Below are 23848 nucleotides of genomic sequence, written 5' to 3' on the forward strand. Positions count from 1 at the left end.
AAAACTCTTGTGTAAATGAGGGTTTATTGTCGACCATTAAAGTGGGGCACATCAAAATTGGAACAGACTGATGGTTTTTTGCAATCCAGCTTCGGCAATATTTTAAAACCTAGATACAATAGGTAGATAACCTAGATAAAATAGTAACACTAATGGGCATCATAAAAACACGTAATATTTATCTCATAATCATAATTTATAAATATTATTATCATACAGTGAGTAGTGTGTTTTACGGCGCCTATCCTCGCGTATCGTAAACAAAGTTTGTAATTTATTTAAGTCGCAGCGTGTAACGGAACAGTTACAATAAATCTGTCAATTAAAAGTAAACTACTGGCCTGGAGGAGCGGAGTGAAAATTAGAGACCTAATCACTTTCACTTCTGTACTTCGATGGTTTGTTTACTTCATTCATTATTATGGTTTTGACCAGGGTAGGCGAATCTTAGGGTTATGAGTATCTCTGCGTGATCGAATCAGAAATGAGGAGATCCGCAGAAGAACCAAAGTTACCGACATAGCTCAACGAGTTGTGAAGCTGAAGTGGCAATGGGCGGAGCACATAGTTCGAAGAGCCGATAGACGTTGGGGTCTCAAAGTGCTGGAATGGCGACCCCGCACTAGTAAGCGCAGTGTTGGCCGACCCCCCACCAGGTGGACTGACGACATCAAGCGAGTCGCAGGGATTCGCTGGGTGCAGGCGGCTCAGTATCGTGATGTTTGGAAATCCCTACAAAAGGCCTATGTCCTGCAGTGGACGTCCATAGGCTGATATGTTGATGACAGCTAGTATACCTAAATGCCAACCCTAGAATGGACCTGTGCCTACCCTAGGATTCTGGGTTACCGAAATGAAATTCTATTATGATTCTAATAAAGACTTGATGTCGGGCGCCAGGCGCACCCTAGGAAATCCTAGATACGCCAATGTTCATACCATAACTAAAAGATACATTTTAAACTCTAAACCGTGTTATGTCTATGTGTATCTACTACGTATCCGGTGTCTGCCAGACGTACGTACGGAACCCGTCACCGCGTACGGATATAGATTGCTTCGTCTCATCGTCTGCCCTACAAATTAATACTTCAGGGCAAGTGTTTTTTGTCGCGCGAAGTTTATCACGCAACAAACGAGTACGAGAATACGGGAGATTGCGACACCTTTATTTCGGTTCTTTTTAGGGTTCTGTAAAGGCGACGGTTTGATGGCCGCGTGGCGCAGTGGGTAGTGACCCTGCTTTCTGCATCCACGGCCGTGGGTTCGATTCCCACAACTGGAAAATATTCGTGTGATGCACATGGGTTTTTTCCAGTGTCTGTGTGTATTTATACATTATATAAGTATTTATATGTAGTATATAAATGTATATGAATATTATAATATCAACTATTTTAGTACCCATAATACAAGCTGCTCTGTATGCTTACTTTGGGGCTAGATGGTGATGTGTATTGTTTAAGTATATTTATTTATAAAAAAAAGGAAAACTGAACCCTTTTGTGATCAGTTTGTATGTCTATCAATGATTTTCGCCGAATAACTCTGAATTTGGACATTCTTGTTCATCTTGAATCATTATTTGACATTTAGCAATATCATAAAATAAAAGACTAGCAAAGACTTACGCCAAGCGATTTAGTATAGCGTTCCGGTACGATGTCACCCGTACAAGTTAGCCCGCTTCCGTCTTAGATTGCATTATCACATACCATCAGGTGAGATTGTAATCAAGGGCTAACTTGTAATGAATAAAAATAAAAAAGTAAAACCAACAATCCGACGACTGTTAGTTATTACTTACTCGTATTAAAAAAAACGTACATACTGAAATATTTTTCCGCCAGATTTAACTACTTACATGTCTTGAAAGTTATCTTAATAATTACAACTATGTTTTTACCAGAAATTTTGTTAGATACATGTTTTCGCTAATTTTCATTTGGAACCCTCCTTATAGTCCGACCATTCGCACTTGCCCGGTTTTTATTTTAAACTTTTCTTCGTGCCAGATGAGTGTTTATGTATTTCGTAAAATGTATTGCTGATTATTGCATCGTTGATATTATTGCATTATCATTTAACACCAAAAACATAATAACTGTGGCACAGATAAAAATGTGTGTAAATAAACCACGACAGTTAAAAAGATTAAAAGGAATATCTAAAGAAGATGGCTAGATTGTGTTAAAGAAGACTTGCAAAAAATTTAAAAAATTGCTGCACGGAAAAGGAAAAAAAACGTGAAGAAAAGAAATGAATTGGGAAAAGTGGTAGAGGAGGTCAAGATCCACAAAGGGTTGCAACCGAAGGAAGTAAGTAAGTATGTAAATAAACCACGAGAAGGGAATGAATCCATCGATGTAAATCAATCAATCCTTATTTGCCATCACAATATACAAAGATTGACCAATAAACAAAGCTTCAAAATAATAAGATGAAGCTTTTACCACTTACTTTATTTTGAAAAAAAAAAACTAGTAAATCGCATAAATTTTGAGCACAAATTTTTTTGTAAAATAGTAATTTTCGAGATATAATGCATAAGCATAGAGGCGATTTTTTTTCGTTGACGCATGTTAGGCCTATATGACTTAGCCATCTCTGTATCTACTCTTAAATCTATGGTCTCTGAATAATAAGTTCGTTTTACATCAAGACACCGATAATAGAGACGCCTCACGGCTCACCCCAGACAGTAATATGAAAGCTTATGACTCGCCATAAACAAATTGGGTGCAGGGATAGCTTCATAGCTTGTAAGTTGTAAGTAAAGTCCATTAGGCAGATTAAAGTTTGTTTGATAATTCGTTAATGCAAACACGGAGCGTGTGAGAAATCAACCTTCGCGTTCCCGAGGGCAAATAGTATTGACTGAATAAGTGACGTCAAATTTATATAGGGTTGGCACTTATTTTGAATAATTATAAATTGAGGTCAATCTAAAGTCGTCGTTGTCATCGACGGTGACGGCTAACAAAGTGACGTCAAATTTAGATAGGGCTGCTACATCGGTGAAACTATTTTTACTTTAACATGTAGATATATCACTGTTCGTCAAAACTAATAGCCAAAATCTGCTGGACATATCCTGTTTTGTTTAAGTTTCGATGCCCACTGTCCGAATCCATTATCCAGTTCCATTGCTCCATGTTAATACACTGTCATCAAAGATACACAAGTTCCGAACTCCAAACGTCTCGTCAAAAACTTCGAACGTCAGAACATGTCTACTCGTAAATACCGTCAACTTGAGAACCTCCTGCTTTTTGAAGTCGGTTAAAAAGCTTGTTTCGTGCACCATAACACCGATAATAGAGATACCTTAAGGCTCACCCCAGACAGTAATATGAAAGCTTATTACTCGCCATAAACAAATTGGGTGCAGGGATAGCTTCATAGCTTGTAAGTTGTAAGTAAAGTCCATTAGGCAGATTAAAGTTTGTTTGATAATTCGTTAATGCAAACACGAAGCGTGTAAGGAATCAACCTCCGCGCTCCCGAGAGTAAATAGCAATACGGCTGAATAAGTGACGTCAAATTTAGATAGGGCTGTCGCAAACACTTATTATGAATGATTTATGAAAATAAAATTAAAATTGTTATCCCACTTACTACTTAGTATCATATACGCGAAAAATTGTATGGATGTTTGTTACTTTTCCATGCAAAAAAAAATACTGAATGGACTGTCACCATTATCTAATAACATTGCCTGACATATCTTAAGTACTTATAAAGTAAGCCTAATTTAAATAAGTAAATAAATAAATATATTTTTTTTATATTTTAATTTGCCTGAAAGAATGAATATCGATGCATATAGGTACATTGGATTACCAAACTGACATTCTATCCCAGTAAACTTATTGTTATTATTATTTTATAGACTAAAAATAAGCGTATTAACGGTGGAAGCTTGTTATATCTACTGTGGTGGAAGTGACTTTGTTTTATATTATTTAAAGATTTGCGTCCTATCGAAGTTAAGGAAGTATGTACCTGTACCCCTAGATAGATACAGTATAAAAAGTCTAAACACAATTCGTTGTTGTTGTAATCGAGTTATTCTAATTATTTCCAACAAAACAAAGCGATGAAATCAAAATTCCGAAACGGTCAATTAACTTGATCGCAAGGAATTCGAATTTTAAACTCTCCCCTATTCGTCAAGAACATCGTCTTCAAAAACAGATTAAACGATTCGTCTCTCAACACGAATGAATAATAAACAAACCGTTTCCTTCAAAATGGCCGTTAGCATTTTTGGGGAAACTATTCTATGTCGCTGTCACCAGAAATATCCTATGACAACAACTAACGAGTCATTTCTAAAAACCACCTTGTTGGATGTTTTTGCTGTGTATTTGGTTACTAGCGGACCCGTGCGACTTCGTCCGCGTGGAATTCAGTTTCTCACAAATCCCGCGGGAACCATGGGTTTTTCCGGGATGAAACGTAGTCTATGTGTTAATCCAGAGTAAAATCTATTTCCATTCCAAATTTCAGCCAAATCGCTTCAGTAGCCGCAGCGTAAAAGAAGAACAAAAATACTAACACAGTTACACACAAACTTTCTTCTTTATAATATTAGTCTGATTAACAGACGCCCCGCGGTTTTACTCGCGTTGTTCCCGTTCCCGTAGGGATACAGGAATAAAACATAGCCTATGACACTCGCAAGTAACGTGGCTTTCTATTGATAAAAGAATTTTAAAAATCGGTCTAGTATATCCAGAAATTATTTCTACAAACTCATAAATTTTACCTCTTTATAATATTAGTAGGTAAAGATAATTTAGGGTAGTCCTTATTATTAGGCGATTTTTTAAAATATAGATATTGATTAGTCTTATTTAATTGCCTCGTTGGTCTAATGGTTAGTATACGTGGTTTCGGATCACAGGATATTGGGTTTGATTCCTGGGAGTATTACGATATTTTTTAAGACTTACGAATATCATTGGTTTGTTTGTTCGTTTACTTGTTTGTTAAGCTTGTTGGTTACAGAAAAAAAGAAACTTGCTTATATTAAGTAAACTATTTAAGCAGATCCTTATCCATACATTATACTATCATCTCCATATACTTTTACCTTCTCTTCCCTCCATACTATTCTGAATCTCTTCAGAGTGGTATTCAATGTATATCGAAGTAAGCCCCCATTCGCACGAGAGCTTTTTTAACGGACGTTAAAAAAGCGTTCAAATACAACAAATGCATTCCCAAGTATATATTTACACGACAACGTTTTCGAGCAGTGTTGCATTTTCAATTTTGAGCGTTGGAAATAGACCTTATATTAACTTCTTATTATATTTGAACGCTTTTTTAAGGTCCGTTAAAAAAACTCTGGTGCGAATGAGAGCTGAGTCCCGTCAAATCTCTACGAACCAAATTTTATAAGCATATCATGACAGTCGGGCATTAGTCGGCCCGCATGCGATCATAAATCAATCTATTTTAATTATTGCGTCCCCGTTATCTAGATGCCCAATTAAGGGGTGGATTTGTTCACGTTAAAGAAATGATTTTCTATATTTGGTCTACGCATACAGTCTTAAAATATGAGTATGTGACCTTGTATATCATTCATTATAAATCCTTGAAACAAAAACGTTGGACATAGCAGCGCTACTATTTCCGCAAACGGAATATTTTAGAACTAAAACAGCGACAATTTTAAATGGAGATTTTTGCTTTTAATTTTTCGAGTTTATTGGAGTTTACATCTTATGAATTGATTTTTCATACATAGCCCCCGGTATGAAAAAAATATGGGCAGTAAAATTTGACGAACGAACGACAGCGTTACGTTTTCTTGCGCAACCTATTCTGCGCACATTTCACCGTGCGCTGCCGCCAACAGAGTGCACATGCGTGCAGGTGCGACCTAGCGCGCACGCCGCGGTCTGTTGCTCCTCCGTTGCGCACCTTCTACTTTTCTGGCAAAAAAACAAAAATAAAAATATTGTTGCCCGGGATCGAACTCATGGTTATTTTAACATACATTGGTTACACTACTAGACCAAATGACTATGTAGAACTTGGTTGAAATTGATGTACGCTTACTGTCTAATTTCTATATCTACTAACTTCTCAGATTGATTAGATAAAGACCTGCCTCGCAAGACATTATTTTTCTGTCAAAGTATATGATCAACGATCATATACTTTGCGATTATGAACACTGTCTGTATAGAATCGATGTTTCATAGTTTACAATCGTGTCCGTCGGTTAAAAACCTCCGTAAAAATACCTTTTTGTATAGTTAAATGGTGTAAAAAACGAACAAAAACGGCTAGTTTAGTATAAGATATGTATGAAATCTAAGCTCGTTTTCCTTAGAAAATGGCAAAAAATTTTGTTCTTGAATTTGGGTGCGATACTAGTCCTATTTAGTCTGAGACTAATTTATTTACGCAACCAACACATGCACAATCTCCTATGTCCAAAAGTCTTTGTACTGAAGCTTCGGCCCCTTGCTCTGAAAATACTACACCAAATGGTGATATAGTAAGTTGTAAATTGTTGGTACATTAATCGTGCTAAGTAAGGAAAACGAGTAAAGTTTTGGTTGGGACGAATCAATAGCTATAAAGCTGAACTGTTTCGCTTCGTGGACTAAATCGTTCTCCGATAATGACTTTGGTGTTAATAGTTTGACTTTCAGTACACAACATAGAATAAACAGTGGTTTAAATATTCTTTGGTTCTGTAGAATTCCAATTTATTCAAAACTAGCGGACGCCCGCGACTTCGTCCGCGTGAAAGTCGTTGTAAACTTTCAACTACCCCTATCCTACCCTACCCTAACCTACCTCTACCCTACCCCTACCCTACCCTATCCCAACCCTACCCCTACACTACCATTACCCTACCCCTACCCTACTCATTAAAGCTGCACTTCCTTATTTATTCCTCCCACCGCGAGTCGCGTCGAGCGCGGCAACCGTTACACAAAAATAATCCATTTAGCATGAATTAGTATTCACGCGCGATGGCTCAGCGTATTTCTTGTATAACTTTGGTGTTTCTTTACCGATTTTTATGATTCTTTTTTTATTTTCTATTTTTATGGTTCTTTTTTTATGTTAACTTTCCTTGAGTGATGAGTGTTATAAACATAAAAGTAGACAAATATAATTAGAAAGCTCCGAACTGCTAAGCTATCGGGAGTTACACGTGTTATTGTGAGTCAACCATAATAGATAGACATATATATGCTGTTGCGTTTTTATAGATAATTTTAAGGAGAACATTTCCGTCATACATGATTTCTATGTAGCTTTAACCATTAAGGCTGTACACGCGAAGGAAGCTTAAAAAATTGAGTAACTTCTCCCGTTTTCTCAACATTTCTCTTCACTGCTCTGCTCCTATTGATCGTAGCATAATGAAAAGTATACTATAACCTGCCCAGGAGTATGTAGAATAATTGTACCAAGTTTCGTTAAAATCCGTCCAGTAGTTTTTGTTTCTATAAAGAACATACAGACAGACAGACAGACAGACAGACAGACAAAAATTTTACTGATTGCATTTTTGGCATCAGTATCGATCACTAATCACCCCTTGATAGTTATTTTGGAAATATATTTCATGTACAGAATTGACCTCTCTACAGATTTATTATAAGTATAGATAGCGGACGCCTGCGACTTCGTCCGCGTGGAATTTCACAAATCCCTCGGGAACCATGGATTTTTCCGGGATAAAAAGTAGCCTATGTCCATGATATAATATATCTCAATACCAAATTTCAGCTAATTCGGTTTAGTAGTCGAGGCGTAAAAGAGTAACAAACATTCATATCATTAAAATCATCAGTTTTCGCAAATCTCGGGAAAACATGGATTTTTTCGTGATAAAAAGTAGCCATGTGTTAATCCAGAGTAAAATCCATTTCCAATCCAAATTTTAGCCAAATCGCTTCAGTAGTGGCGGCGTTGAAGAGTAACAAACATCCAAACATACATCACAACGTCCATCGCCTCTTCCAACTATGTGCCCCGCCCGCTATCAGGGAGTAACATACTCAAGGGATTGGGGACTAGATGGGTGAAACCGCGATCTGCTAGTTGTTATTGCCGCGTTGCAACGACTTGCGGTACGAACGGCTTCAGCGTGCTCATGGCGTTCGAGCCGTCCACATCTCTTGTTGTGTAATTCTTTATGGTTTACTTGGGGTAGGCGAAGAGAGTGACTTGAGTGGAAAAGGGGAGTGTTTGTTAACAGTCAAAGGCGCATTTAACCCTACACACAACGTTCACAAGTGCGTGACTTCACTCAAGGTCATTCTCTGCCATTCTAGGGTCTTATTTTGGTTACACTTTGATTTGTTAATTAAGTTGTCCTGACAAATGTTGTGAATCATAATCTTTGTTTTGTTGGTTGTTTTTCTCATTTTTTAATCACTTCCGAGTCTGCTAAAATAGTGTATTATACTTAAGCAGATTGATTTCAACAAGAACCCAAAACTTTAAACGCACGATCATGATTATACAAGGTGCAGATTTCAACGTACCGAGTTATTTTTAACCTGGTAGCAAAGTTAACATATCTGGCAATGTTTAATTTAGTACCTTGTACTTGTACCTTGTACCTTGGCTTACATCTGGACCATAAAATTAACTGGACTGAAAACACTAAATCCTTTAAGCTAAAGGGAGTTAAAGCACTTAATGCGCTTAGCCCCATCCTAAATCGCAAAAGCAACCTTAGTCCGGCAACTAAAATAAAAATTTATTCGTCGCTCGTACGTCCATGCATTACTTATGCAGCTCCCATTTGGAGTAGTACTTGTAATACTAATTACAAAAATCTACAAGTAATCCAAAACAAAGCCCTGAAAATTGCCTATAATACTCCATTTAAAACAAACTTAAAAAAATTACATTATCAAATTAAATTCCCATCGATCAAAGACTTTGTACTAAAACTGACTCATAAGTTTTACGTCATCAAAAATCCTACTAGCCGTAATAAACTAATTTCATCGATAGGTAAATCTCACGAAAAATTACGACTCGATAAATATGGTCGATACAAGTTTCCCCATCACTATGTCTTTACCGATAGGTGACGACGGCGAAGCGACGTTCTGTCCGCCCGATCCAACGGCGACCTACCCGCAATAAGTGATTATTTGTTTCACGAAGTATAAATTCATGTCATTTATGTGAACTTTATTAGATATTTTACTTGTGTACCTGTACTATTATGAATTCTGTGCTTGTGGTAGAATAAATAGCTATTCTTATTCATTATTTATATAATTATCTAGTTTGTATACATCGTTTAAATATTTTTAAAAGGCGTGCCAGCCTAAAAAATGTGTTTATATAATAAGTCTTAAATAATGTAATATATTTAAGGTTGCATTGTTTTATTTTTGTAAATTACTGTATTCTTATAAATAATGTTTAATTTGAAGTAGCTTTGAACTCACTTAACACTGGTCTATTTACTCTTGGCAGTAAATATGTTACGAAGTTCTCACGGTCTGTTGCTCTGTGTATTGACAGACTATTAAAGATTACATTGTTATGTATATTTGCTACACTCACGACTCCTACATTGATTGTTCTTAATCTATACGTAAATATTTAATTACTTATAATCGTAGATACATACACAGCCACATCACTTTGAATTTTACTGTACACGAGCTGACGCCGCGCGGTTTTGCAGCGTGGTTCCCGTTCCAGTAGGAATACGGAGATAATTATTATTCTTTCAGTGTTAGATAGCCTTCCTCGATAAATAGGCTATCTAACACTGAAAGAATTTTTCAAATCGGACCAGTAGTTCCTGAGATTAGCGCGTTCAATCAAACAAACAAACAAACTCTTCAGCTTTATAATATTTTACTGTAGATTCATGCGATCCGGATGCAGATCATATGCGCTTGTATCACAGAATTATGTACAAGCTTGTATGACTATCTATACAAAGAATACTACGATCCGTTTGATGCGATGCGTCAGGTACGAGGCGGATAATTGTGGAAGCCTGCCATCAACCGAAATGTTGAACTTTGTAGCTTCGTATACATTTGCTATCCACCAGTCAATCGGAATATTATACCTACTGTTATCGCCGCGTTGCAACGACTTGTGGTACGGACGGCTTCTGTGTGCTCGTGGCGTTCGAGCCGTCCACATCTCTTGTTGTGTAATTCTTTATGGGTTACTTGGAATAGGCGGGGAGAGTGACTTGAGTGGAAAAGGGGAGTGTTTGTTAACAGTCAATGGATCCTTTAACACTACACACAACGTTCACAAGTGCGTGACTTCACTAATTCTCTGCCATTCTAGGGTCTCATTTTGGTTACAGTTTGATTTGTTAATCAAGCTGTCCTGACAAATGTAGTGAATAATATCCTACGCCGACATTCGTTCCTTATTTTTGTAATCACTTCTGAGTCTGCTAAAACTACTATAGCCGCATACTGACGTGCGTGTTTTGATTGGTGCCAATTTAAACAGTGTACTTCTGTAGCCGCGTATACATGTGCTATTCAATTGGATCAGCTTCCACCTTCACACAGGAAGTAAAACTATAAGAAATTGTAATTGTTACCAATTGTAAATTATAATACTGTATGACTTTTTCATTTCAAAAGAGCAACTGTTGAGTTTCTTGCCGGTATCTTCTCAGCAGAACCTGCCTTCCGACTCGGTGGTAGAATCTTTACAAATAGTCAACTGACGTGTCAAAAGTGCTTGTATACTGAGCCTACTTGAAATAAGTGATTTTTGATTTTATTTTTTTTCTAAATCGGCGAAGTTTTGTAGCCGCGTACACGCACGTATACAAACTATCCGTCTATCTGTGTGTAAATGTAATGCTCGCAACGCCTTAGCCAAAATGTGATCTCATTTATCAAACGCCTAACGACATTCTGAATGGCGTATCGATTGCCAAACCGTCTACGTCTGGAGTCAATGTTCGCTGATTCATCTCCTCGCTTTACACCTGGTAGGCCCTACGTCTCTTCATTCTAAATAACATAAACTACACTCTATTACGTATGTATTACGGTGGTTCAAAAGGATTCTTTTGTTATAGCGTTCCAACTTCCAGCTATACTAAAAAAAATGCTCCCCTCACCACAAAGTTTGTAATCAACCCATAAACATAGGCATCCACAGATCAGCATCGTACTCGTACGTATCGGACGCATCGTATCAAACGGATTTTAGTATTGTTTGTATAGAAAGTCATACAAGTGCGTCCACTGATCCGCATCGTACGGATGATTTTATCCGTTTGATGATCCGATATTCCTACCATAATAAATGAAGTTGCTTGATGATGACCTTACGACGAACGATAGTAGACGACCTCTTTGGTGTACCCTAAGCTCGCCAACTAGAGCCTCAATAGCTCAACGGTAAGAGCGGTCGGACTCATCACCGAGGGGTGGTGGTTCGATCCCCTCCCGTTGGTCTATTGTCGTACCCACTTCTAATACAGTCTTTCCCGCCTAGTTGGAGGGTAATGGGAATTTTGGTCATATACACCAAAATTCCCATTACCCTGCAACTAGTAAATAAAACTATATAAAAGACATATGGCAAATATAATTTTATAAAAAAAAACTCGCATTGGAGCGTGATAGGTCTAAGCTCTATTTACCCTCTCATCTGAGGAGGGAGGCCTGGCGTTGTAAACAAAGAAGGAACTAGATCAAATAAATAAAAAAAAAATATTTAATACAATACTACCCAGCTGCAATTTCACTAGGCAACCTATTTGCAATGTGTCACTGTGAATATTATCTATCATTTGTTTCTTATCACTAATAAATAACAGATGAGGGTTGTATATTACTAACTAGCTGACGTCGCGCGGTTTCACCCGCGTGGTTCCCTTTCCCGTAGGAAAACGGGGATAAAATAGCCTATAGCCTTCCTCGATAAACGGGCTATCTAACACTGAAAGAATTTTTCAAATCGGACCAGTAGTTCCTGAGATTAGCGCGTTCAATCAATCAAACAAACAAACAAACAAACTCTTTAGCTTTATAATATTAGTATAGATTACGGATCTTATAGATCAAAACTATTGTTATTAAATCAATATAAACTATTCGTTTTGTTGAAACTACGTTAGTATTTGCGTTTCAAAACAAATGCTCGAATGAACAGACAGTTACCATTTACTAATAGTAATAGAAATGAACAAACTCATCCACTTTAGATGCTCGTGGTGTCACTTATTCAAAACATGCCTGACGGAGTTAGCACTCGAATGAGTTGAGAATACAAAACGCTTTGCCGTTTAGGTTCATTTGAAGTGGTTTCTAATGCTTTGTTTATGGTTTCAATATCGTTGCAAAGTAATAGTCTATAGCTTGTTAATATGCTGTAGGTAGGGAACCGAGCAACATAGTGTGATGAAAATTATACTCCGCTAGTTTCTTACAACACTTTATTCCACCTTTTACAATTACAAATTTACAAATTAAATAATAATATCTATACTGTTCCACTGTTTCACCAAAACCACCTCTCAACACCACACTCCCCGAATCATAGAATACAAATACTCACGGAGAAGAAGCACAACTACGTATAAAATAGGTGCAGACTGTGCGCTGTCACGCTAACTAGTAGTGGTTCCATTAAACTATACTTTTGGCGCGAAATTACGAACTATCTAAGATTTTGGCGCGAAATTACGAATTATCTAACTAAGTTTTGGCGCGAAATTACGAACCACAAAATTTGAAATTTTTTTCTCATACGGCTGCTTTTCAATCGCAAAATAATTTTAACAGAGTTTATTTCTCAGTCAAAATCATATTGCAATTGAAAAGCAGCCCAGTAACAAAGCTGCATCAAAATAAACCTGTATTATACAGCATTATTGTTACTAAACATGCAAGATTTTAACAAAGTTAAATCATTTAACTTATATTTTTCTGAAGATATTAGATGAATGACAAAAGGCAAACAAAATTATTTTTTTTAAGTGTTTTATTACATAGTCATAATGATCAGCACAGCAATCACAGCATGTATAAAAAAAATCACAGTAACAGGTTAAATTAAGCCAAAGGCTGTATTCTTTAGCATAATCCAGGACAGATTGGCAGCCTACATCTACGCTTTTAAGGGCCACTTCCAATTAGCCTTTGGCCTACCATGAATTTGCTTGCCCCCTGTACCAATGGAAGGTCTCTTGTCCCTTCTTTCAAGATATTTAATCATTAGTGGATGCATCATGAGGGTTGTGAAAAGTTAATTTATTCTAGATCCTCTAGAAATTCACCATAGGTCTATTAATGAGTTACCTATATAGATTATAGTTAATCTTAATTATTATCTTTGCATCATTAACATTGACAACTCATATTCGGCTCACTACTAAGCACGAATCTCACATGATAAGAAGGTTAATAATTGATTTTATCAGTCATGTTTAAGAATTTTAATTTTCCGATGCAGCGCATTTTTGGATGCTTCTGCAGAAAACATTCTATTTTTTAATGTGCAGAATCTTTTGATGCATATTGCTGACACACAATTAATAATGTCATCAATATTCTCTATTTTATGCTTCAGACATCCATCTAACCAATTAAATGTAATTACCTCATTTAATTTTATTTTGATATTCTTTTTTAATTCTGAAGTATGTGAATGATTTACTAAATATTCGTTAATAATTATGGCAGATGTTTCTACACATTCAACAAATGCAATATTCATATAATTTAAACTTTCTTTATTGTCATTATATTCTTTAAAAGTAGTGAATATATGTATGGGTTCAACATTTTTAGTAATCATTATATTTTTACAAAACTTACAAGTATTGTTTTTAAGTTTTTTAAAAATAAACCCACACACATATGCGCATGCCTGCATTTCATCAGACTCTGCGTCTGGCATAATGGTATTATCGTCAGGAATATTATTAGATGTTGACAATGTATTTGAATTTGTGGACAATGTATATGTGTTTGTTTTTAAGAAAGTGGTCATATTTGTCATCAATGAGTTTGCATCTTCTTCACAATTTTTGAGGCTACTTTTATATTTTAAATTATTGACAATACTTGTTTTCAATCCTGCAATAAATTGTGGTACATTTGGATTCGGGTTAGACCCGCAGTGACCTCTTATGCAACCAAATAAATTTTCTAGAGGATCTTGATTTAGTCGTCGGGTAGCTAACGCATTAATGTTGAGTTTTTGCAAGTTATGCCAAAGCCTTTCCACAGCCCTAATGGTACGGATCCAACCATTGACAGAAGGAGGAGCGCAGCGAACCCCAATGAAACAAATATTTTGAAACAGTGTTTTCATATCATGAAACAACTGTAAATGTTCACTTTTTTTCGTTATATTTGTAAAATATCGTTTTCCTCTTTTTAAATCTGGAGTATCTGCATTCAGTGAGTCAAATATGTTGTCCATTTTACTAATTAAGGTGGCTGTAACAACTGCTTCAGGTGAAATTTCATCTGAAAAAAAAAAATATATGCAATTAATTTTATGGAATAATCTTGTATGAACTATAATTACTATCACTGAATTTAAACACTTAAATTACTTTATTCCCCTCGTTGATCCAATGGTTATTGATAAACCCATTTGCCTTTGAATCACAAGGTCCATCCTTGGTTAGACTCCTGGGTTGGGTAATGGCATACCTAGTACTGAGCTATTCTATCTTCTAAATTCATTAAGAATCCTAATCATTTAGTTGAAAAGTTGGTGGTTTATACCTCTCTGCCTCATACTTCAGAGAGCACCTCAGATATACCTGTTGGTCTTGAGCAATATCAATAACATCTGATAGTGGCCGTTAAATTAACAACATCACTCTTATCCTGCATACTCCCACATTGGAGCAGCATGGTGGGTCCCTCTCTATAGGAGGGAGGCCTGCCCCTGTAGTGGGTTAAAATAGGCTGATGAGGATGACTTACTTCTGGCTACTTTTGCAAAAATCCCAGCTGCAACTGAGTGGCTTAACACTTGCGCTGCTAATTTTACTTTCATTTTTTGTTTCCCATTTGGATGTATATGTTGGTCTGTGAGTGCAGGTGCAAAAACAAAATTCGGATTATTATTGTCATTTTTAAAAAACTCTTTAATGTGCTCCCATTTTGCTATTCCTGTAAAGTGTAAATAAAGAAATAAATTAGCCAGACTTGCAAATACTTCAATCTTTTCCAGTATAAAGTCAATTATTAATTCTAAAAAAATATCAGTACCTGATACTGCATTGGTTGCAAAATTATCTGGACACTTTATGTTGTGTTTAAGAAAATTATTTCTAAAACATTTTAATAGGTGCGGAGGATCCATTATGGTTACAATTTCATTTTCATTATATATGAAAAAAGGTCTATCAACTGTGGATCCTAACGCATTTAACGCCCTCATATTTACTCCATCCATGTCACAAACAGTTGCAACCACAACCAAGTTATGTGAGAAACACTCAGCCAATACCTAAAAAAAATTAACTTTAAAACAAGTATACACAATTTATAAAAATCAGACAGAAAAATTGTTGTCTTAGTACACATTGAGCAATAGGCTAGTTGACACTTTTTTTAAAACAGTCTCAAATTGTCCATTATTGTTCTGCTAGATTAAATTTTTTTCTCAAGATGTGATTAAGTACCTGAAAATCTTTATTTGTAAATATTGTTTTGACAATACGAGCCAAAACACTGTTGGCCATGATGGTTTATGTTTCATGATGTCACTTTAACAAATCCTATACCAATCGGAACATTTGACAAAAATATTAGTTAACAATAATAAGATTAGGATCAATATCAAGTAAAATTGTCACGTTACAAATTGTACTACAGCATTTTTACCATTAGGAAAATTTGAAAAAAAATGTGATGTGAATTAAGCTTTACAAGAAATTCTTAAATTTTATTATTCAGTATCAGTATATTTCGGACTTTTATTCCATGTACTACACAAAATTAATATAGTAATTGAAATTGATATGAGTCAACTACTCTATTATTATATTATATTACAGAAATATATAATCTACCTACTTATACATAGAGTATGGCTTAAGTATGTAGTGTATTAGAAATAAAGGTAGAGAATGCATGTCATTTGATAATTTCATAACTAAATATGTCTAATTGTTCTAAGCTTATTAATCTATTTTCACTAACTTTGGAACAAGTTAAGTATAATTATTATTATGTGTGTAATGACTAGCGATTTATACCCACACTTTTAATTTGTTTATTGGTAACAGTGAACATTGAGTATGGCTTAAGTTAATACCTCTTTAATAATGGCTTGAAGTCTATCTGCCGTCACTGAGTCTCCTGAGAAGAAGTGGGCTATGGGTTGCTTCCACCTTTTTCTCAGTCCCACTAACATGAAAACTAAGGCATGTGAAGCCATTTGCTGGTTTCTACCTTGAGAGCCATGGTCTTGGTACCCCTCAATGGCATCCGTTTTTGGGTTATAAATCAAATTTTTTCGTATTGACATCTCATCAAATAATAAAACCCATAAGTTATCTTTTTTTTCTTCACCTTGTGAAATTTCTTTTAAACTTGCCATAACTTTTTTATTCACTCCACATGGTAAATATACTCTGTTTAAAAGGCATTTTAATGTACCTGGGTTTGGCAAGCACATCATTCTTCGCAGCAATTTGTAACAGGCACTAGATTTTTTATAAATAGCTAATGCTAAAATTTTTTCATTTAAAGTCCAACGTCGGCCCTGTAGTTTCCTACGTGAATTTGTCATTTGACTCTGTAGAAGCACACCAAAAGCTGGATTTAAGTATTGATTAAATTTTTCTAAGTATTCAGTTTTTGTCAGAGCTTCTAAAAAGCATTTTCTATTTCCTTTAACATTTTTCTTTTTTTTCAAGGCCATTTTCAGCCTATATATTTTATTCAGATATTTTTTGCATTTTTTAAGTTGTTGCTTGCCAAGTTGGTTTTCTGGGTGTATAGATTTTGACACAGAAGGGCTCTGGAATAATAAAGTGCAATGTGCATTATTAGTAATCAATATAAATTATAGAGAAAGATGCTATTAATGATACAAATTAGCCCCTGACTGTAATATCACTTGAGGGTATTTGATAGCAGTCTAAGATGGGAGCACCTAACCTGGCAGTTAAAACTCCGTATAATACCAGATTGCTAAATTGATTGTATTCTGTCAGTAGGATAATAACTAGATAAAGCCTCTCACCAGACCAACTGGGTTACTATGTATCTGAATGTTGTCGTTATCAACCCATGTTTGGCTCACTGCTGAGCTCGAGACTCCTCTCAGAATGAGAGGGGATAGGCCAATTCCAGTCCACCACACTGGTCCAATGTGGATTGGCAAACTTCATGCACGCACTGTCTCATGTCCTTGTTTGAGACACATGATATATTTTTTTTTTATTCTTTAAAAGTTAGCCCTTGACTACAATCTCACCTGATGGTAAGTGATGGTGCAGTCTAAGATAGAAGCAGGCTAACTTGTTAGAAGGAGGATGAAAATCCACACCCCTTAATTTTCAGTTTCTACATGACATTGTACCGGAATGCTAAATCGCTTGGTGGTACGTCTTTGTCGGTAAGGTGGATCTATTAAGAAAATCTCAATCGGCCCTGCCGGGGATCGAACCCAGGACCTCCATTTTGTAAATCCACCGTGCATACCACTGCGCCACAAAGGCCATGTAACATATATATTTAATTACTTAAATTTAATATTATATTTAATTACTTAAAATGCACACAACTGAAAGCAAGTTATAAAGGCTACTTTTTATCCCAAAACAATCTATGATTCACACAGTATTTGTGAAAAACTGCATTTCATGGACAAAGTCACAGGCGTCCACTTGTTATAAATGTTTTGAATTTCCTTAGCAGGAATCAAACCCAGGACATTCCATTTATAAGACCACAGCTCTGACTTTTTTGCCACATAGGTCATAATTATTATTTAAAACATTTAGTTCAGTGAAATTACTATCTTAAGTTAATATTTGAAAATAATATTTTGCATCTTACATTACATACCTTTAGAATTATAGTTTGCGGTGATGGATCTGGCAGAACCAATATAGGCTCATCCAGTACAGATAACTGTGAAGGCACAGAAGGATTCTGAAATAAGGCAATTTTTATTATAGCATAAAATCATACTATTTTTAAAATTACATGAAATATTTCAACATATTTATATATTATTACATACCACTTGACTTAAATATTTATGTGGTGTATCTGGTGGCTGAGACAAGATGGGTACATTTGGTATAGTGGGTTGTAGAGGCACTGACAATTCCTGAAATAAGGAAAAACATTCAAAATCAACAACGGGGACAAGCTATGATTGCTTTATTCTTTACTCTATTCCAATGTAATTAATAAATTATCAGCTGCTAATATACTTAAGTAAATTGCTGGGTGGTTAGGATAAGCCTGGGCAGGGGATAGGCATTCCCCTTTTCCTATTTTCTATTTACAATAACGTACTAGCAGAACACTGCTGTTTCACCTGTATAGATTCCATACCCATGGGAATACAATATGTACATGTTCATCATCATCAGCCTATTTTAAAATCCCACTACAACGCCCAGCTTTCCTCCTTATAGGAGAGTTGATTTGGAGCTTAAGCCCACCATGCTGCTCTGATGCTAGTTGACAGGCATAAGGTGATAATGTTAAATCCATTAATGACTATCAGATGTTAATGATAATAACCAGTACTGATGGCTTAACATGGCTCTGAGGTACAAAATCTGCAGATGCTATAAGATACCTACTCATATATGCCATCACAGACTTGGTGTAGAATCATAGAAGAGTTTGCACCTACCATGCACGTTATTGTTTTATTTTAAACAGAACAGAACTGACTCTTCCAACAATTATTGCCATACTTCTACCAATTTATACAAAATCTTGAAAATTATATACCAAAACTTTGCTCTGTAGTAGCTTTTTAAATTTAATTCCAAAAAAGAGGCATACAGGTAATGGCTTTGTTTAATATAAAGATAGTATAAATTTCTAGTAATAAATTTCATACCTCTGAAACGAAATGTTGCTGGGATGTTTCGACTGGTGAACTTGACACATTTGGTACAGCATTACGGTTTAACTTTTTCATTGTATCATCTGTATATGCACTGCGATGAAAATGCTTACTACACAATAACTTGTGGCTTCCGTGCAAGCCTTTCAACTCTTTCTCAGTTACATTTGCAAAACAATATTCTGCCCAAATTCGAAGCCTGAAAAATCACAATATTTTAAAATAAACCAAAATTCATCACAGATTTGAGCTTTGCTCACATATTTTGATTTTTTTAAGGGAAAAAAGGGAGACGAAAATGAGAGACATGATCATATTTACCTTGAACAACTAGATGCCTTTCCGGCTCTTGGAAAAGAATGGAAAGTAAGCGTTGGGTCCTTAAAAGCTGATGCACCGCACTTAACACACTTTCTATATTTGTCAGACATGTTAAAATATCTAACAAACTAGAAAAGAGTCACAAACTCAAAATAACAAAAGTCACTGTCTTCAATTTGCTATTAGTCTCAATCACACTGCTGCGAGTATCCTCAAGCTAACAGGGAGAGAAAAATAGAAACACTTTATCACTAAATCACATGAAAAACCACTAAAAATATGAAAACTTCGGGAAGAAAACTTTCTTATTTTTAAACCAGTGACCAGTAAAAAAAAAATACCACGTACAGTGATAAAGTATAAAGTACAAAAAAACTTTTTTAAAACTGGATTTACGGCTCTGGGTTCTAGCCCTTTGAAGCCTGTAGTCACAGTAAGAATGAGACAAAGAATCTCTTTGTCTCATTTTAAATGTTTCCATGAAAAGTCTGCAGTGACTCCATACAAAGTTGCCTCCCCCTGCCCCGAATGATCCATCTTTTTTCTCCCTTCTTACACTGCTCACGCCACCAACCCCTCCAATCTCTCGTTTTGCCGCCAAACGTTCCTATTGGTCTTACAATAAATGGCGCCTTTTGTAACATCCAATCACATCGGACCTGTCATTTTCATTTCACAGACTACAGATTTTATCCACAGAATAAAAATATAGAGAGCAAAGACTACTTTTTTATAAAAATCATGACATTCGGCCATCCGCCTTTGTGCAACCTCCCGGTGCACAAAATAGGTAGAAACTATATTATTAATCTGTGAAATGTAATAACTAAGAAATTGCGAATCATAGAATATATTTTAAGCTAATTGCTACTACTTGAAATTCTACTTATGTAATTTTACTTAACTAATAACGGTACAGCAGCGCAAAGCACAATGAATATGTTATCTATACCTATTATAAGATAACTAAAACCTTGATAAATCATGACATTCGTAAGATAAAATAGAATACATTTTTTTTTTACATTTAAATCCTACTTATCTACTTAAATTTGTTATAAAATAATTCCTGCCTTAAACAATTAATTACGTAACAGAAGAGTAAATCACAGAACATATTATCTACAGGTAATAATCTTGCAAAAAAATCCTACGATATTATATTATTATTATACACTCAATAAAATAAATAAATAATACTTTGACTTGAAAAAAAAATAATGACATTTTGGTAATCGGTAAAATTTTAGTTTTAACTAATTAATAACCGTTTGAGATTAATGTTGCAATAAAGCTAGTGTGCTATCATCTAGTATTGTTTATTCAAGATTCTGAAATGCCAACATAACCTTATCACATCTACTGCAACAATAGCCTGAAACGGTTAGCTTCTATTTTATTATAGAATATTGCTAATTTTATATTTATTGTTACCCACGACTTGATCAATTCTATAAGGACCTATGAACTTATTTTTTTTTTGCTATTGCCCTTGTTATAGTAGTTATTTCTAGTTATCTTAATTAAAACACCTACCTCAAACACTGAATAAAATAAATTTTTATTTGCGTAATTTAGGAAATCAATACAAATTTTGAATTTTTCAATGGTATTTGTCTCTCCTAAATGTCCTATGTCATCATGGTTAATCTTATATATTTGAAACTGGGCATCACATGGAACCACAAGACATAACCAAAATTCATTTACCTTTTGAAACAATTTATTGTCCTTGAAAATGAAATTATTTTTAATATCTTTTATTTCATTTCCTCTAAAAGCCGACCGTAATTTTGTAAAAACTGGAAAAGCTTTGCGAAGCTTTTCTTGCCATTCATCCCAACTATAATTGACAGAAGGCAAAGCTTCAAACCATTTTTTTGCAAGACCTACCAGCTTTTGGAGTGCAAAATGTACGGTTTGCTTTTGGTTCCAATCATAAATATAAGAACATTTGTTGGCCTTTTTTTATCCATCTACCTACACTTTGCAATCTACTACATAGGTCGAAATCTCGAATTACATTAACGTGTTTGTTCTGTAAAATTCTGTTCTTATTGGAGCTGTTCTGCATGGTCATAATAAATTTGAGTACCTCGTCTGTCGTAAAGTGGGATGCCGATGTTGGGCGCTGCTCCGGCTGCATTGCCGATGAGCTCGGTGACTCTACAGGCCCGGATACCTTGAATGGGATCCCTGACTGGCTAGGCTCCACCTCATCGATGATGATTTCCCATTACGCCTGCGGGAATTCTTTACGCGCTTTGCAAGCACGCTTTACTTTGCGTTTGGTCCTGCGCCGTACTATCGCATGACCGGTGCCTTCAATGTTCTCGATAAAAACAAAAAACAAAAACCAATGTTAATAGACCGCACAATTTTTAATGTGTGGCGCGGAGACAATGAAGTATCTATAATTGACAGTTACTTGTTGTTATACATATATGTTTGTATTCAAGTTATCTAAACGAATCAGCGTAACTAATCGCAGTAAAGTCTTTTCTTTTCTTTTTTTTTTGATTTAAAATTTACTAATTATACAGATACATAATTTCATTGTAACCAATACTTAAAAGTCCTGTCAGATTCATTAGTGTACCGATTTGATACTGCACGCATTTAATGTATAATAAAATAACTAATCATGGTTCACATAACCACAAAACACAACACTGCATTAATAATTATGGTACACATGACCACAGTTTTTGTCACCTTTATTGCACAAACGTGGCGTCACCTAAAAATAGCTCATCTGCAGCACACATAACTGCGTAATTAAACGTGGCTTCACCTAACCAATGCTTATCCGCAGCACACAACTGCGTAATTAAACATGGCATCACCTAACCAAAGCTTATCCGCAGCACACATAACTGCGTTATTAAACGTGGCTTCACCTAACCAATGCTTATCCGCAGCACACAACTGCGTAATTAAACATGGCATCACCTAACCAAAGCTTATCCGCAGCACACATAACTGCGTTATTAAACAGGGTTCACCTAACCAATGCTTATACGCAGCACTCATAACTGCGTAATTAAACATGGCTTCACCTAACCAAAGCTTATCCGCAGCACACATAACTGCGTAATTAAACGTGGCTTCACCTAACCAATGCTTATCCGCAGCACACATAACTGCGTAATTAAACGTGGCTTCACCTAACCAAAGCTTATCCGCAGCACACATAACTGCGTTATTAAACGTGGCTTCACCTAACCAATGCTTATCCGCAGCACACAACTGCGTAATTAAACATGGCATCACCTAACCAAAGCTTATCCGCAGCACACATAACTGCGTTATTAAACAGGGTTCACCTAACCAATGCTTATCCGCAGCACTCATAACTGCGTAATTAAACATGGCTTCACCTAACCAAAGCTTATCCGCAGCACACATAACTGCGTTATTAAACGTGGCTTCACCTAACCCAAACTTATACGCAGCACACATAACTGCATTATTAAACGTTGCTCACTTATCCGCAGCACACATAACTGCATTTTTAAACGTGATTCACCTAATCAAAACTTATCCGCAGCACACATAACTGCATTATTAAACGTTGCTCACTTATCCGCAGCACACATAACTGCATTTTTAAACGTGATTCACCTAATCAAAACTTATCCGCAGCACACATAACTGCATTATTAAACGTTGCTCACTTATCCGCAGCACACATAACTGCATTTTTAAACGTGATTCACCTAATAAAAGCTTATCCGCAGCACACATAACTGCATTATTAAACGTTGCTCACTTATCCGCAGCACACATAACTGCATTTTTAAACGTGATTCACTAAATCAAAACTTATCCGCAGCACACATAACTGCATTTTTAAACGTGATTCACTAAATCAAAACTTATCCGCAGCACACATAACTGCATTATTAACCGTGGTTCACCTAACCAAAACTTATACGCCACACACAACTGCATTATTAAACGTGGCTTACATAGCCATTGAAACTAAATCTTAATAATATGAGTGACTAGGTATAGACTTCTTTAAAATGGAAACTTGATTATATTTTTACACAGTCTCTAAAGATTACTAACAGCAAACGTCAACTCAACCATTTACAACTATCAATGATTACGGTTCTTAATAAAAAAATATTAAATTAATTTACTGGAAAGTAGTTGACCAAATGAAATTTTTCTATAATATTGGTTAATTGAGGGTAGGTACGGTATCAACCTCGAGTTAATAACTAATAAAATCGTACAAATAAACGTGAATCAAAATCTTGATCTATACTAATATTATAAAGAGGTAAAGTTTGTAAGTTTGTAAGTTTGTCACATTTTTTAAATGGGGTAATCTTCGGAACTACTGGTCCGATTTTAAAAATTCTTTCACCAGTAGAATGCTACATTATCGGGGAGTGCTATAGGCTATATTTTATATTGGTATCATATATATTAGCCGAGTTAT

The 23848-nt window shown here is 35.6% G+C and overlaps 2 protein-coding genes across 5 annotated transcripts in view; one reads left to right on the top strand and one right to left on the bottom strand.

Moving 5' to 3' along the window:
* The window catches only part of LOC112054313 (tight junction protein ZO-3), a 168978-nt gene that overhangs the window by 59606 nt on the left and 85524 nt on the right, over positions 1–23848 (top strand). The window lies entirely within an intron of this gene.
* Positions 12973–20350, bottom strand: LOC128199339 (uncharacterized). Its single transcript, XM_052888437.1, has 8 exons — positions 19396–20350; positions 19069–19273; positions 18229–18318; positions 18051–18137; positions 16291–16998; positions 15240–15480; positions 14952–15140; positions 12973–14483 (listed from the first exon to the last, which is right to left on the bottom strand). Exons 1-8 carry the CDS (start codon positions 19503–19505, stop codon positions 13426–13428), a joined length of 2688 nt encoding a protein of 895 aa, XP_052744397.1. The 5' UTR covers positions 19506–20350; the 3' UTR covers positions 12973–13425.

Source organism: Bicyclus anynana, chromosome 22 (genome assembly GCF_947172395.1).
Source record: "Bicyclus anynana chromosome 22, ilBicAnyn1.1, whole genome shotgun sequence".
Taxonomy (NCBI): Eukaryota; Metazoa; Arthropoda; class Insecta; order Lepidoptera; family Nymphalidae; genus Bicyclus; species Bicyclus anynana.